The 16,724-nt window shown below is 36.4% G+C and overlaps 1 protein-coding gene across 1 annotated transcript; it reads left to right on the top strand.

Annotated features, from left to right (window-relative positions):
* The first annotated feature begins 4,871 nt into the window (after positions 1–4,871).
* On the top strand, positions 4,872–6,111 carry LOC113284583. The gene is made up of 2 exons (XM_026534074.1): positions 4,872–5,173; positions 5,439–6,111. Exons 1-2 carry the CDS (start codon positions 5,059–5,061, stop codon positions 5,933–5,935), a joined length of 612 nt encoding a protein of 203 aa, XP_026389859.1. The 5' UTR covers positions 4,872–5,058; the 3' UTR covers positions 5,936–6,111.
* Positions 6,112–16,724: the final 10,613 nt, after the last annotated feature.

The raw sequence follows: 16,724 nt of genomic DNA on the forward strand, positions 1-16,724 counted from the left end.
TTTTTTGTTGTAGCAGAGTTCCAAAAATGGAGGAACTCCTACCTGGACTTGAAATTCTAGGCATGAACTTCGACTCTACAATGGATAATGACACAAGAGGAATGCGATTTGTCCTCTCAAGCCCACCAGGTGAACTGTAAACTGTTAAGTATAAACAAACTAAAAATGGCCCCAAAAGTTTGGCTTCTTACTCGGTAGGCTCTAGCGTGCACAATTTTATATTTATCGACTTGCCCGGTCCAAGATGGGAGTTGGTCTCATGATCTGTTATGTGGCCAGTATGTGTATGTATTTAGTGTATGTCTTGTTATTTAGGATTATCACAAAATGTAGTTATGATAACAGTTTATCAGTTAGCTGTAAGAAACCTTATATAAAGGTTTTATTTGTAATCATTAAAGATATGAATGAGAATATGTGTGTTTAGATATTTTTCCCGAGAGTTTGATTACACTCTTAACTTGATCGGAGGTTTAGTGTTTTTCCCTCGAAGAAAACATATCAAGTTACGTTTGCACGTAAAATTTGGTATCATAAGCAGGTTTGTCTTCCGCAAATTGTTACAAGATATTTGGTGATCTTTGTCTTCCGCGTACAAGATATTTGGTGATCGTTGTTTGTTTATAAATTGCTCGGTCAGAAAACCAAGGATTTCAAGCCGAAAGAAAAGAAAAAATTGGGTTTGAAGATATCTTGTTTTCTTTGTCAAGCATTTTATTTAAACTGGAATTTTTGTTTCTATAAAATCTATTCTTTGTGTTCGGTATAAAACACAAGGAGTATATTTTTATCTAGATTTTCTCCATCCAAAATCTTGCTCATTCAAGGAGCGTATCTTTAAGTATTGTTATTAGAGTTTTAAGAGAATTAGAAAATTGCTTCTTTTTCTATAACATTATTTTCAGTCAAAAAAGGATATTGGAGGAGATATTCTGATTTCGGAAAAATTCTTGAATTTGGTTTAGAGAAAACTTGGTTTTGGTTAGTATATTACATTGACAAGAAGAACAAGAATGATGTATCAACATGGTTCAGAAGATGTTATACATCAGGTTTATGATATTTTAATCGAAATCAAAGAAGAACTTCGTGATTGGGCAGAATCAAGAAAAGCTCGGCGCGCTTATGATCACTCAATGGTTGAATTCTGAAAACAAGGATGTTGTTATATAACTGATTTCTTTGATATCTTCAAAGAGAACAGAGAAGTAATACGTACTAAATTCGGTAATTCTATAACATTTGATATTCACGATTTCTTTCCAATTTTTGACGAGTATGTTGAAGCCAAGGAAGAATCAATGGATCAGCAACAAGGATCAACGGATCAGCAACAAGAAAATTTGGACAAAGATGACAAGTTTACTGGAGCAATAGAAAAGGAAAAGGAGACATCCAGTTGGTGTATATTCACTTTTGATGTTGCAGTACTTGGAACAGGCAACAATTATCAGTTACAATATTTCTATATTTATTGAAGTGATCAAATCTAGAAAGAAAATGTACAGTAGGGTAGAAACTCTGATTATACAACCTTGAGGACAAGGTTGATTTTAGGAGGGAAGGAATGTTATGTGTCCAGTATGTGCATGTATTTAGTGTATGTCTTGTTATTTAGGATTATCACAAAATGTAGTTATGATAACTGTTTATCAGTTAGTTGTAAAAAACTTTATATAAAGGTTGTATTTGTAATCATTAAAGATATGAATGAAAATATGTGTGTTTAGAGATTTTCTCTGAGAGTTTGATTACACTCTTAACGTGATCGAAGGTTTAGTGTTTTTCCCTCGAAGAAAACATATCAAGTTACGTTTGCACGTAACATGATCCTGGCGTAGCCTGGTTTGTGGTGCCACTAAAGCGGAGGGCACCGCGTCTGGCTGGGTTCACAGAGCAGCGAGCACCTTCCACTCTTGACAGTGGACGGATAACTGAGTTGGTGTGTCCTAGTTCCAGCTCAGCCTGGTGAGCTAACTCAGTTGAACAACCATGTTTTTGAATTCACAAGAATCACATCCATTAGAGATATTTAAAAGCTGAGGTGAATTAACATGATGGCGGTAACAAATCTAGGTTACACTTCAACCAAAATGTTGCAAAAATTAAATTCATTTTTTTACATCTAAATCCAATGTGAAAGGAAGTAATAAAGTTTTTTTGAATACATGCGGAAGCAGGTTTTGGTTTAGACCTTTGTCTTGAGCTCCGAAAGAAAGTGAACCATGGATCAGCAGCGTTTCGACAACAATTACTCATGATGAGTACAACTAACATTTCACCCGCTAAGAACTCGAAAACTGCTTCTAATGATGATCATTCCTTTTTTTGGGATTTTTCTCCTAGGGGTTTTGCCGTGTGATTTTTTTTTTACCACTTGCGTTACCTACTAAATAATGCAAACTTGAGCAATTCTCTAACACCGTGTATTGACTAGATTTTTCATAGAATATTTTTCTATGCGCATCCCTTCTTTCCCTTAAAAAAATATATGGGGCCTTCGGTGCCAAGATAGATAATTATTATTTATATGGAATCTATACTTCAATGCTTTGTCATTAGGCAGTGTTCGTATAGGTCTACCCATAAAGCGTCTTTATTTTGTGGTTTTTGTAACACTAACCTGGTGGAATAAATTATACATTTGTGTCGGGATATTGCATTCTACAGTTTGGTTTAAGGTTGAATCACATGGATACTGGCTCATACACTAGCTTAGGTCATGCTTGGATTAATTGAAGATCAATATTTATCTAGTATGGAAGATTGAGCTTAAAAACAACTATTGCTGCTGCTTGGTTCATGTGGAAAACAAATGTAATGCCACATTCAAGAAAAACAACCTAACATGCAGCTTATAAAGGGTATTAAGTGCCATTTATCTTATTAATTTTTCCAAATTAAAGAAAGAGGAATTTAAGAATGAATGCTAATACAAATTTCTGAAATTTTAATAGCTCGATATGAAAACATATAATAATCATTTTAATGGATGCTTCTTTTATTACTTTTCAGGAAAATAAGGAGCAGAAGCAATCCTCTTGGACGCAAATGATGAATGCATCAAGCCAGGTCGAGTTCAAGATTGACAACTATGGGCTATGTAACCTAAGGAAATTTTAAATATTTTGTTTATAGGTGATTGCAGAACCGTTATATATTTTTTTCAAGTTATATTGTTCTTTTAGGATTGGGAATATAATATTTTGTACCAGACAATATCCAGATTTTCGTTAATAGCATGTTCGGTTACCATATATAGAAGTTTTAAAAAAAAATTCTTCGCAAGTGTAGGGGGAATATCGCACAAGACAGATTTACAACTTCGATCCAACCAAAACAACCTTAAACACTAAGAAATAATAATTATCAAGAAATAAGGAGAAGAATAGTTACGCGAAGAATAGTTACACGATGAAGACAACACGACAATCAAGAAGCACGGAGAACTAAATAGCAGCGCGACCGATAGAGACAGTTCTCAAAAGCCTGGCGAATAAGACAAACTGGAACAAAATCCTTCAAATAAGATCTTGCATGTGATCCCTAGTTATCTTCTACTGTTACATTTACCTATATAAGGATTCAAAAATGATAGAGAGAGGGAGAGTTCAGTTGATAGAGGCACCAAGTGATTCACCTAGAGAGAAAAGAAAAAAGCCATTAGAACTTAGCTTTTACCTTTCATTTCTCCATTGTTGTATACAAGCTAATCTTGTAATCTTTGTAAGAACATCATATATCCAATAAATAGATCCTGAGAAGATCATATTAGTGTCAAAGTGATAAATAATATCAATAATGTTTGGGTTGAATCACATAACTTAAGCTTTGTGTTATTATCATTACAACGGTCTGGTTGTGGGATTTCCTGCAACTACAACAAAAAATCATCTTGAAATTATTTATCCAAACTAATTTATAAATTTTTTACTTTCATAAGGCAGAAAACAACCTTTAGCACCGATACTACAAGTAGTATAGATATCAAAAAAAAATCATTTTAATTAGAAAAGAGAAACACTTAATGAATTTACTAGGGGTGCGTCCTAAGGCTGAGCCCAGTGGAAAATGGAACGTGATACTTTAAGAGAGACTAGTGGAGAAAGGAGCGGGATACTTCAACAGTGTCGCCGCGTTAGCTAATAGGAAGGTATGAGTGTAGTGTTGGTGGGGGAAAGAAGATTAATCCTCGTAGTATGTTTATTTTATAAGCTGTTCTAAATATATTTTATATACAAATGAGTCAAAATCCGCTAATTATATATTTAATTATATTTTTTTTAATAAAAAATTAATAAAGGGGGATTGGATCCTCGTTTTTTTATTTTTATCAATTTTCCTTCTAACATTCCTTCGAAAGGAGATTTTGGTTTTGGCCACGATTTTCAAGTTTGCATCATCGGGCTTCCTCCCCCACTAAACTCATGGAATGGTTGTTGAAAGTTGGAACTTTAATGGTGATCGTGAATCACATGAGTCGCAAGTCACATCTCAATCATTCAAGATATTAAATAAAAAAAAACCTGAGTTGAGCCACGTCCTAATTTCCTCGCGGGGCCGTTTCGAAAGTATCATGGAATGGTTGTTGAAAGTTGGAACTTCCAAGTCCTAATTTCCTCGCGGGGCCGTTTCCAAAGTATCATGGAATGGTTGTTGAAAGTTGGAACTTTAATGGTGATCGTGAATCACATGAGTCGCAAGTCACATCTCAATCATTCAAGATATTAAATAAAAAAAAACCTGGTCCTAACTCCCCAATGCACATCACAAAAGCTTGATTCAGAATGAACCTTTCCGGGAATATGCCGAGGACGTGCTAGTTACAACTAACATGCCACGTTATAAATGAGTCGGAATTTAGTACGGCAATCACACAATAGAGATTTGAACCCCATTTCCATAGGGATATACTTGCACCATTTTCTGGCCGCTACTTTTTTCTTAATCTTATTTTTCTGATGAGGTCCGTGGGGTACTCTCTGGTAATCAACAATATGTAAACCAACCCTTTGCACCATATCTCATTCACCAAAATATATTCACTTCACCAAGAAAATGGCTTCTTATTCCTCTATTTTAGTTCGCAATCTTGTGTTCCTCCTGCTGTCGATTCTTCTGGTATCTGCCTCTGCGGAACAAACAAGTGTCATTTCCCCAATCATACCTTCTTGTAAGTATATCACCATAGAAGTGATCGATCCGTCACAAATTTGTCTCCTTTTAGTTTATTGTTTTCCGGCATTACCGTAACTTGTCACAATCTTTGTCAAATAGGTGCCACCTTTGGTTTCACATTCCTCTAAAATTCAGAGAAATCTACAACGCTTATACTTCCATATTCTTGCATGATCTTTCTTTTGATTTTCATTTAGATGGAGTTCGCCGATCAAAACAGATTTCTAATTATGGAGTGAATTTTTGTTGTGTTTACGCAGTAGAGTCGACCGGAACTCCTACAGATAACTATTTTTGTGACACTAACGCCAACGTATACACGACTCAGGAATGGGGTCCAACTAAAGATTGCTTTCTCTGTACACCTTATTGTTATGGTGCATGCGATTCGTTGCGTACCACTTCGGCGTTATCCCCGAAATGCTCATGGCTTTCGGGTACAAACGTTCGTTGTGAATGCTGTTGTGTAAAACCCCCATCTCCTCCACCACCTCCAGCATGTCCCCCTCCTGCCCCTCTTCCACCACCCCCACCGTGTCCTACTCCTCCGACCGATAAGTGTGATACTGGAGACGACGTCACTGAGACTACGATGCCAAGCTCAAATTGCGCTGATTGTACAAATTGGTGTAATGAAGATTGTTCGGAATCAGGAGGGCGTGTGATTGAGAGCAAGTGCGCTATAGGTGAATCTAAATTCGTAAGGCGTTGCAACTGCTGCTGTCGTGGAGGAAAGTCTGTTCTAAAGTTGTCTTAGTTTTCCTATGGATGTTATCAGGTCTCTCGGATCATGAAGCTAGAAGCTACTGTCTTCCTTATCTTTACTGTCGGTTGGCATCATCATCATTCGTAGATGAGATGGGTATTGGATGCAATAATAAAAAACTATGAAAAGTCTAATAAATAAAAGTTATTGATAATTAGCTCCTTTCTAATGGAAGCGATGGATTTGACGAAACGAGCGAGCCCCGAGATCTCCCCAACAATGACATGGTAAAATATTGGAAAACAGAGTGAGTTACGTGTTCGACACGCTGTCCTTAAGACATTAGCGCTTGACTACACCCAAAAATGATGTTATATCCTTCACAGGACGGATATCTTCAGGATAAAATACCACACTACACCTACTACTAGCAAATGTAGTAGATGCTCAACTTGATCTTGGAAAATCCGAAAAAAAAACCCTTAAGAAAAATCACGAACGCTTAAGAAAACAATATAAAATATTTTCCCTTGGGGGTCTCTCTAAAATATAGAGAAACCCCTTTCCCATAGATTTTACAAAAGCATAGAAATTGTTTATATAATGGAATAATACAACTTAAGAAGAGGAACTCCCCGATGTGGGACTAAAAAGTTTCATTCACATAAGAAAACAATATGTTATTATTTTTCTTAAAAACTTTAAAAATCAATTTTTTATTAATTGTTTTCCAACAATCCCCCACGTGAATGAAAACCTCGGTGAAACTTGAAAAACACTGATAGATCTTGGTAAATCAAGACCCTAATCCCAGCAACCTTATCTGACTAAACAGACATACAGACCGTCCGTGTATTGAAATCATACTAGTCATTTCTACGTCTTCTCTCTCACACAAAAGTGTGTTGACCCCAATGTCATACTATGGATTGCATAAATCATAGTGGTATAAAGATCTTTCATCTTTAGTTTCTCACATGTGAGTCGTTCGCCCAAGTGAAAAAGCATGAACTAGTGAAACTTTAGTAACCCTTAGATCCTAAGTTCCAGTAATACCAAAACCATCAAAATGAGAATCACATAAAAAAACGTAGGAAATACCATTTTAGGCATAGGTGTCCATGAGGTCTTGAACCTTTTCCTAGTGAGATATTGCCGGAACTACTTGCTAAAGACAGTGAACGCAATGTCTTGAACTGCTAGTGTTGAATGTAATTCGCGAAAACAACCACGGATGATATGTCCAAGGTTGCTGCCAAGATCGTGCCGTTTTGTCCAATTTGACCCTGGACATATCCTGTTTCTCAGAATGCTCTAGAGAATCAAATATCATATTCCCATAGGAAGCGGCCCTACTTCCTCATTCAGACAGGTGAATTTCCATAAATAGTGTTACTGCTACACCCCAATACTTCAATGTTAATTTGAAACTATAAAACTCATTAAGACTTCTTAAAAGTCATCCTTCACATGTAGTCACAATATCAGAACAACGCACCATAGGGTGATAGTGCATACTTTTAATCACCACAAATTAGTTGTCTCATTCGAAACCTTGATTTTGGGATCTCCAGTCAGCAAGGTTAAGTATCCTTCATGGAAATTATATTTAACGAGCTTCAGTCCCATCCCCCTCGATGCACCACTAACTTTATCTTTAGACAAACCTTTCGTCAAAGGGTCTATGTTATTCTCCTTAGACTTTATCCAATCAATGAAAATAACGCCTACTGAGATTATTTGTTTTTAGCTTTAGCTATTTACAACTTGGCTAGCAAAATGTATAGATCTAGCTGGCACAGGTATATGCCAGAGAGGAATGTATTCTAAAAACCATCTTAGGAACTCAACCCCCTCTCGTGCTTTATCTAATGTAATGCTCTCAGATTCCATAATGAATTGAGCAATATCTGTAGGTTTGGAAATCTTCCAAAAAAAAAAACTCTCCTTCTAGAGTGAAACCATAAACACTCATAGACTTTGAGTCCTCTGAGTCAACTATGCAATTTGCATCAAAAGGTCCCTCAAGGACAATAAGATACCTTTCATAAATCAAACAAAAGGTAATAAAGTATTTTAGGTACCGTAATACTCTACTAAGTGCATTTGAATGCTCTTCCTACGGACTACAAGTATATTCACAATATAGGCAATGTATGGACTCTTATAGTTCATTAAATTCATCATACATCCTATAAATCTTGAGTATTCAAGTTAAGATACTCCATTACCATTATTTTATTGATTCTGCAAGAAGAATCATACGTAGTACAAGCATGCTTAAAATCATACTGATTGAATCTCTTAAGCATAAATTCAACATAATGAGAACGACTAAAACTATAAATGTTAGATTATCTTCTAATCCTCATCCCTAAGATTACATCAACAGGGCCTAAATCTTTCAAGTCAACATTCTCATTCAGCATATGCTTTTAGTAGAATTAATTACATCTATGTTTGTATCAAGTATAAGCATATCATCAACATACAAGCATACAATCACACAGGTATCCTTAACAAGTTACTTGTAAATATACTTGTCAGATTCATTAAATTAAATCCACTACTCATTGTCATATGATCAAATTTTCCATGTCACTGTTTACGTGCTTATTTAAAAACCATACAAAGATTTGTTCAACTTACAAACTTTGTCTTCACAACCTTTCACTACAAAGTCCTCAGGTTGATCTATGTAAATTTCTTTATCTAATTCACGGATTTAGAAAAGTTTTCTTAACATCCATCTGTTGTATTTCTAAGTTGTTTATGGAAGCAATAGAAATTAGCATCTCAACGGAAATAAATCTCGTCACAGGTGAATAAGAATCAAGGAAATATACACATTCTTTTAGTTTATAGCCTTTAGATATCAACCTAGCCGCATATTTTTCCATAGATCCATCTACCTTATATTTACTCTTAAAAATTCATTTACATCATATGGTGTTACTCCTTGGAGGTAAACTAGCAAGATCCCAAGTTTGGTTCTGATGGACTATGTCCATTTCATTAAATGAAGCTTCTTACCAGAATATGGTTTCAGTAGATGCTATGGATTCTTTATGAGTGTAGAGCTCAGACTAAGCTAGGAATATTATGAAGTCAGGTCTATAAGAAGTCTTAGCTCTAATCCTTTTACTTCTCCTAGGATCAACTTTACTTCATCTTCCTTTGAAGGTAAATTATAACTAGTTGAAAAGACATTTAGGGGATCAACAACACATCCTAAGAAGAGTCGGGTTTCAAAATAAACATGTTCAAAGAACTCAACATCCCTAGACTCCATAAAGTATTCATATCAATGTCAGAAAAAACAGAAATCACAAACAAAAAACTATATGCAGTAGGGTACTCAAGATATCTTATCTAAACACCCCCACACTTTGACGTATGCATAAGACGGTTGTCTATCTTTCCATAATCATATGGAGTTTTATCTGATCCTTTATAGGTTACTCTATTCAGGATATAACAAAATTAGAGGATGACCTCCCCCCATAAGTTGGCGGTTAATCCTTTAATCAACATGACATAAATCATATCCTTAATGGTTATGTTCTTTCGTTCAACTATACCATTAGACTATGGTGAATAAGGAGTTGTAATCTCATGAATAATGCCATTTAACAAGTAAAGTTGATTCATACTTTCCATCACGTTCAGACCTAACCCTTTCAGTGGTAACAAATACTTCTCTTTCAATTTCAAGTTTATACTCTTAATACTTCTAAGGCATCATCCTTACCCCTAAGTAAGTATACAAGATAGTACATCGTACAATCATATATGAAAGTTCTAAACCACATTTTACCACCTTAATTAGTTTGGCTTGATTTCAAGTCAACTAGCTCTAACCGAATTAATTCCGAGGGCTTAGAATTACTCTGCATAATTTTTCTAAAATATTTTATAGCATACTTTGATTCTACGAAGATTTAACTTTTGTGTTCAATATCCAAACTAAATTTGGGTATGCATCCTACGCTCTCCAGTTTATGCATTGACTTATAAGTTTATGGTTCCATGTCTATCATGCAAAACATTCAATCACACAAAAGAAAACAAAAGAATCAACTACTTCATCATTTTTTACATTAAGCTTATATAGACCCTAACTCTTATAACTGTTTCCTTCAAAATCACTGCCCTTAGGTACAACAAGTTTTCCATCTTCAATGAATACATCTTCAACAGAACAAGAAACAAAATTCTTGCATATGCTTGAAACAAGAAAACTTCATTCAATGTGAGAATGTTACGGATATGATCTTCAGATCGACCTTTACCTTCTATGCAACCTCTGTCGCAGATGAGTTACTCATATAGAGTTTCTCAATATCCCCGATCATCTGATAGGAGGTGAACAAGTCTATGTTTCAACAAGCATGCTTAGTGGATCTTAATGGCTCCAAAGACCACCCACAAGTCTCTCACATTGGTTATTAAAATAACTTATGACATCATGCCACTGAACTCGTTCCAGTTTGTTTCAACTAAATTAGCATTAGTTTTCTTTTGTTTGTTAAGGTTTTTATGTTGTCTACAATTTACTGCCGTATGGCCAGGAATTTTACAAACATAAAAATCACCCTTAATTAAAGTAATGCCAGATTCAGGTTTATGGAACATACCTTTCTTATGAAGACTACACTTAGAGTTGTGTTTGATGTTCTCAACTTTGCCAGCTTTGGAAGATTTATTTCCAGCCACATGCGCCTATTAGCCATGTCCCTTGCAGATGACACCTTTATTCACAAAACATCATTCTGAATCGGAAAGTAAAATATGATTTTTGGATATAACATCTATATCTACAAATTTCGTTTGAATCACCATTTCAAAAAACTCATGGTTACCCCATAAAAACTATTTTAGTTAACAACAAATTTCTACTCGTCAGAATTTTTCGGGAACGTTTCTCTGTCTTGTAAAATATCAAAAAAAATACTTTTAAATCTCCAAAAACTATGAAATTATATGTCTACTAAATTAGGTCAAAAGGGTTCATCGAAATTCCTTCTAGGTTAAGAGATAAATTCGAAACTCAACATCTGACCAAAAATCCGTTTTTTGTTTTTCACTCCACAATTAACATCCATGATAAATACAAAATATAATGTCTTCAGATTGTTGGGTGCAATAATAAAAAATAATGAAAAGTCAAATAAATAAAATTTATTGATACTTAGCTCATTTGTAATGGAAGTGATGGATTTGACGAACGAGCGACCCCGAGATCTCCACAACAGTAACATGGTAAAACTTTGAAAAACAGAGTGAGTCACGTGTTCGACACGCTGTCCTTAAGACATTAGCGCCCGGCTACACCCAAAAGTGATGCTATACCCCTCATAGGACAGATATCTTCAGGATAAAACACCATACTACACCTACTACTAGCATATGTAGTAGATGCTCAACATGACCTTGCCAACTCCTAAAAAACCCTCAGAAAAATCACGAACGCTTAAGAAAACAATATAAAATATGTTTCCTTGGGGTTCTCTCTAAAATATAGAAAAATCCATTTCCCATAGATTTTACAAAAGTAGAGAAATTTTTTATATAATGGAATAATACAACTTAAGAAGAGGAACTCCCCGATATGGGACTAAAAAGTTTCATTCACAAAAGAAAACGATAAGTTATTATTTTTCTAATAAACTTTAAAAATTAATTTTTTATTAATTATTTTCCAAAAATGGGATCCATCAAGCATCTTTTATTTATCAACTGCAACTATTAAATTTTTAATTAGTAGGAATTGTGCCAAGGCCTTGATTGAAGCCTTCTCAATAATCAGAATTATAGCCAAAGTGTCGTTCCTTTAATCTTCCTTTCCCAGTATCCCAATGACGTTGCCTTAGTTTTCACTAATGGGAAAATTAGGGGGAGACCCGAAAAAAAAATTCTCATTGTCAGGCCCACAATTAATTTTGGATACCGTGACATCCATAAATATTTTTGTGACACCCATAATTATCCGAAATTATTAAAACTTGTCTTCATGACGGTTTATGCATCTGCATGACGGTTTATGCATCCGCATGACGTGTTATGCATACTTTTTTTCCAGGGATAACTCGTTATGCATCCTAATTTATCAGGGGTATAATTGGCAACGCAACTTGGATATAACATATCTAAAAATTCGCGCCTTGTAATTTTACACATTTTATATCGTTGGAAATCTTTTAAAGAGAGATACGCAACGAGTACAAACAACAATATCAAGTTTTTGTTTTTCACGAAAAAATCGGAGGTGATCATCGTTTTAGGGAAAATTTTCGAAAACTGGCTGCATATTCATTATGCAGCCTCCAAAAAAGATGCATAACGAATTACGCAACCATTTTTCGACTGCATAACAAGTTATGTATCTGCATAACAAAGTTATGCATCTATAACAAGTTATGTAGCCATTGTTTTGGTTGATTTTAGTTCGTACAGAAAAAATTGGTGCGTAATGCATTATGCAGCCATATTTAAATGACGCATATCAGGTTATGCATCCATTTTGTCGATTCATAAAAGATTATGCAACAATTTTCTCGATGCATAATGCATTATGCAGTCATATTTTCGGTTATGCATCCACTTTCATGACTGCATAACTTGTTATGTAGATATTATTGTAGGTGCATAACAAGTTATGCAACCTTTTTTTTGTTGGTTTCAATACTAAGAAAAATGTATCTGCATAACATAGATATTATTTCCTTCATCAAACCACTCATCTTTACTCTTATAATAGTTTGTAAGCATTCATCCTTAAAAGTGCGTGGCAACCATAACGTAGATATTATACTGTGTCCGTCTCCAAACCCTGAATTCTCTTCTGAATCATAACTCTTATTCACAACAGCACAACATCTAAATAAGAAGATAAGGAAACGAATTGATAAGCAATAGCATACGAGAACACTTTCTTCACATATGAGATTCAACTATCTTTTTCTATATCCCTAATCGTCTATTTTTTTCGTGTGCAGCCTAATATACTTTGATTGTTTAAACATCGGTGATGTTTAGTTTGTTACTATGACTTAGAGAAACGATGGAGCAATCAGTGGGTGTGATTTCGGATCTGAAATTGGGTGAAGATTGGTTCGAATTTGTGTGGGTTTGAGCATAATTGAAAAGGGAATTTTTGTGTCGCTGCTCAACAGATGGGATTAAGAAATTGAAGTTAGGGTTTCGGTGTTCTTGAGAGATAGAGATGACATTTTTGATAAGGGGTCGGTGGTTTAAATATGAATATGATTATGGGTTTCCTGTTGAACTCAAAAGAAGAAGATGGATCTTCTCTGAAGATCAAATGGTTGAATCTGTGAATAGGTGGAGGTTAACAAGATGAATGGGTTGCTGTGTGTTGAATCGAATTGATCCAAAATTATAATATGGATGATGGGTTGGTGGCGCTGTTGAAGAAAAGGAATTTAAGATGAAGAAGAAGAAGAAAAAATAACGAAACAGAATTTTATAAAATATGGGTTTGAGAATAATTTTTTCCTAGAAAATGGGTGCGCGCCTTCATATTTTTGGGCGTGGGTTTCACAGTGGGAAAGATCCGAAGAATGGGTTTCCCTGTAGTTTTCACTAATACATAACATTTCGAGATCTAACTAAATTTTACTAATATCTTATCTAAATGTTAAAAAGAAAACTCAATCTGTTGAATCCCAACTCATTCATTTTCTGGTGCATTAACGAAGCCTTAAAAGGATCCTTGAACAACCATAGGAAGGTCTGAAAATTAATACTAAAGATTACTACAGGGTGCTTCGTTTTTCCATAGAAATTTATTCGCTCAAGAAGGATTCTAAAAGATGTTGATCGTAAACTGCCCATCCTACCTCCTCTACGTTCTTGACAGCCCATCTTTGTCTCAGTAGAGTCTTTCAGTGGCATGTTTCGGTCCTCTTCCCCATTACTTAGAAAAAGTGAGCCACTGGTTCAGGTACAAGATACTATCATTATCGCCTGGAAAATTAGACATCCAAACTGTAATCGCAACCAGCATACAACTCTCCGTTGTACTGCGCTCTCCAAGTGTGCTTGTTCCCCCCTTCTTCCTTCCCATGCCAAGTCTTTGTGAAATAACTCTGACGAGAAGAAAAAAATATGCGTTAAGAGACCCTCCTGGCCCCTTTTTGGGCAAGGGCCAAAGTGGCTCCTAAAAGTACGGTTATAATACCTATCAAAGAAATAAGCTACTCACCCGTCCGCCACTGGAAACACCACTTCCCGTCCGACTTGCATGTGTTAAGCATGCCGTCAGCGTTCATCCTGATCCAGGATCGAACTCTCCATTTTTTCTATAAATTCATCAATTCAATAGAGTACAGTTCCCTTAATTAAATGAAAATTTCAAAATAGGAAAAAAGGAATGAGAAAAAAATTATGCTTTTGTTGTTCCGGAAAATATTTTAGCTCCTAGATGTCGTAGAGAATTGAGAATTCAAATTTGTTTAAACTCGGAAAAAAGAAATGTTTTGGATAGAAAGAAAACAGTTTTTTTTTGTTATTCTTTTTTCTAGGTCTTTTAAAATGGGTTTTAAAAAAGAAGGTCGTCTTCGAGGAGAACCAAAAGGAAATTCAGTTTTCATCCCCCAGACTGTCAAAAAGCAAGAATTTTCCTCAGGGAAGCCGGCGACCGAAGCCCCGGTGAACGGCGGCCGTAAACTTTATCGGATCGTAAAAAACCACTTTCCGAAGATCTCTTCCTTCTCTTCGGGATCGATAGATGGCTCATTGGGATAAATGTAAATGAACAACGCCCTCTCTAGAAACATATAACATCCCCCTCCTTGCGGTTAAGGTAACGATTTCGAGCATGGCCATCTCCCATAGTGTGACGGGCGGTGTGTACAAGGCCCGGGAACGAATACACCAGCTACGCCTAACATGTGAAATGGGTGCATAAGGATGTTGTTCTCATCCTGGAATACAATCATGAAGAGAAGAGAGTGTTCCCTCTATTTTATATCCGTTTGTTTGGCGGCATGGCCGAGTGGTCAGGCGGGGGACTGCAAATCCTTTTACCAGTAGTCCTAGACGTAAACGATGGATACTAGGCGTTGTGCGTATCGACCCGTGCAGTGTTGTAGCTAACGCGTTAAGTATCCCGCATGGGGAGTATGTTCGCAAGAATGAAACTCAAAGTTGTTCAGGAGAAACTGATCCAATTCGAAGGTGTTGATGTTTATACCGGTCGATCATAGAAGAAAAATTTTGATTCATTCCGATCAAGATTCCTTCCTTTGAATCTGGAAGTTCTTCTCAGATGACATGTCGCGAATCCTCTTGTAAGAGAGGGGTGCCTTCGGAAACGCGGATACAGGTGGTGCATGGCTGTCGCCAGCTCGTGCAGTAAGGTGTTGGGTTAAGTGGCAGGCCAGGAAATGTGTGTAAAGTTGATGCAATGAAACGGGCCTACAGTAATACCGCAAGTGCACGGTCGTCGGTTGTAGCTCGTGCAAGTACGGGTCGATCAACAGAGATCGGGTGTGTTTCGGAAATGTGTTTTAGCTATTTGGGTTCCTAGATTTGCTTTGGGCTTACAATACCCCTTTGGAACTATTGGACTTAATGTACTAATGGGTTTGTTCAAAAATAAAAAGAACTGAGCTTGGGCTCAGTTTGGTCTTTGGAGTGCAAATGGGCTTAGGCCTTAAACTTAGGCTCTTGAATAAGCCTGAATTGGATTGGGTCTTAACCTTAACCTAAACTGGGCTTTGAGCCTTAGTGAAATGGGCCTCAGTGAACTAGACCTTGGGCTTTTGGTTTTAAACAAATGGGCTTTGGTTAAGCCCACAGGTTGGCTGAATAGGGCTTCAGTTTGAGTTGAGCTTTGGGCTTTGACAGTGAACCAGATTGGGCTCAGCTGGCTTTGGCAGGCAGCAGGAGCTAACAGGACTGCACAACAGAAGGGCAGCTGCAGGAGAAAGGAAGCAGCACCAGGTAGCAGGCCTAGCAGCAACAGAAGCAAGAGGGGAGGCAGTGCAGCAGCTGTAGGAGAAGGAAAGCAGCAGCCTGACAGCAACCTTGGCAGCAACAAAAGCAGCAGCACTGCAACAGCAGCAGCAGCAGTAACCTAGGCAGAGGCACACAGCAGCAGGAGCAAGAGAGTTGCAGCAATGCAATAGAATGTACAAGATGAACAATGCAGCAGCAACAACAGCACAGGGCAAGAAACAAAGCAATAGCAAAATAACAGCCAAACAGTGAACAGAAGCAAATGAAAATTACAGTGAACAAAACAGAATAAAGGCAAAATAAAAATGACACAAAGGCAGTTAGCCTAAGGCAGGGGATATGGTTAAGCTTACATGGAGCTAAACTAAGGCACTCTTTTAGAGTGGGAAGAGAGCTAGCTTGCTCATTGTCACTAGTGAGCACTAGTTTCCTCCCACTACTCAATTAACATTATGCAGCAAGGTTTACTCCATTTAACAGAACTAACTGAACATGTATCACACTGAATTTTTAGCTACCATCATTCTTTCACCCCTAGAATCAGTTGTCTTCTTACAGCACAACTGATCACAGATGCATTCATTCAAGTAGATAATATCAGCCCTATGACATTTAAGCACTTACAAGAACATGAACATAAGCATTACAGGAATATGAACATAAGCATAACACATTAACAAGAGCATTGCACATTAACAGGAAACAAGCATAACATGACATGAAACTAAACATAACAGGAATACTAAGCAGTGAAATTGGAAATGAAACTAAGCAGCAAATTCAAAATTAACAGGAGACAATATTAAGCAGAACACAATGAACATAAAATTGAACTGGGCAGTATACTGAAAATTAA

The sequence above is a fragment of the Papaver somniferum genome, chromosome 5 (genome assembly GCF_003573695.1).
Source record: "Papaver somniferum cultivar HN1 chromosome 5, ASM357369v1, whole genome shotgun sequence".
In the NCBI taxonomy this organism is placed as follows: Eukaryota; Viridiplantae; Streptophyta; class Magnoliopsida; order Ranunculales; family Papaveraceae; genus Papaver; species Papaver somniferum.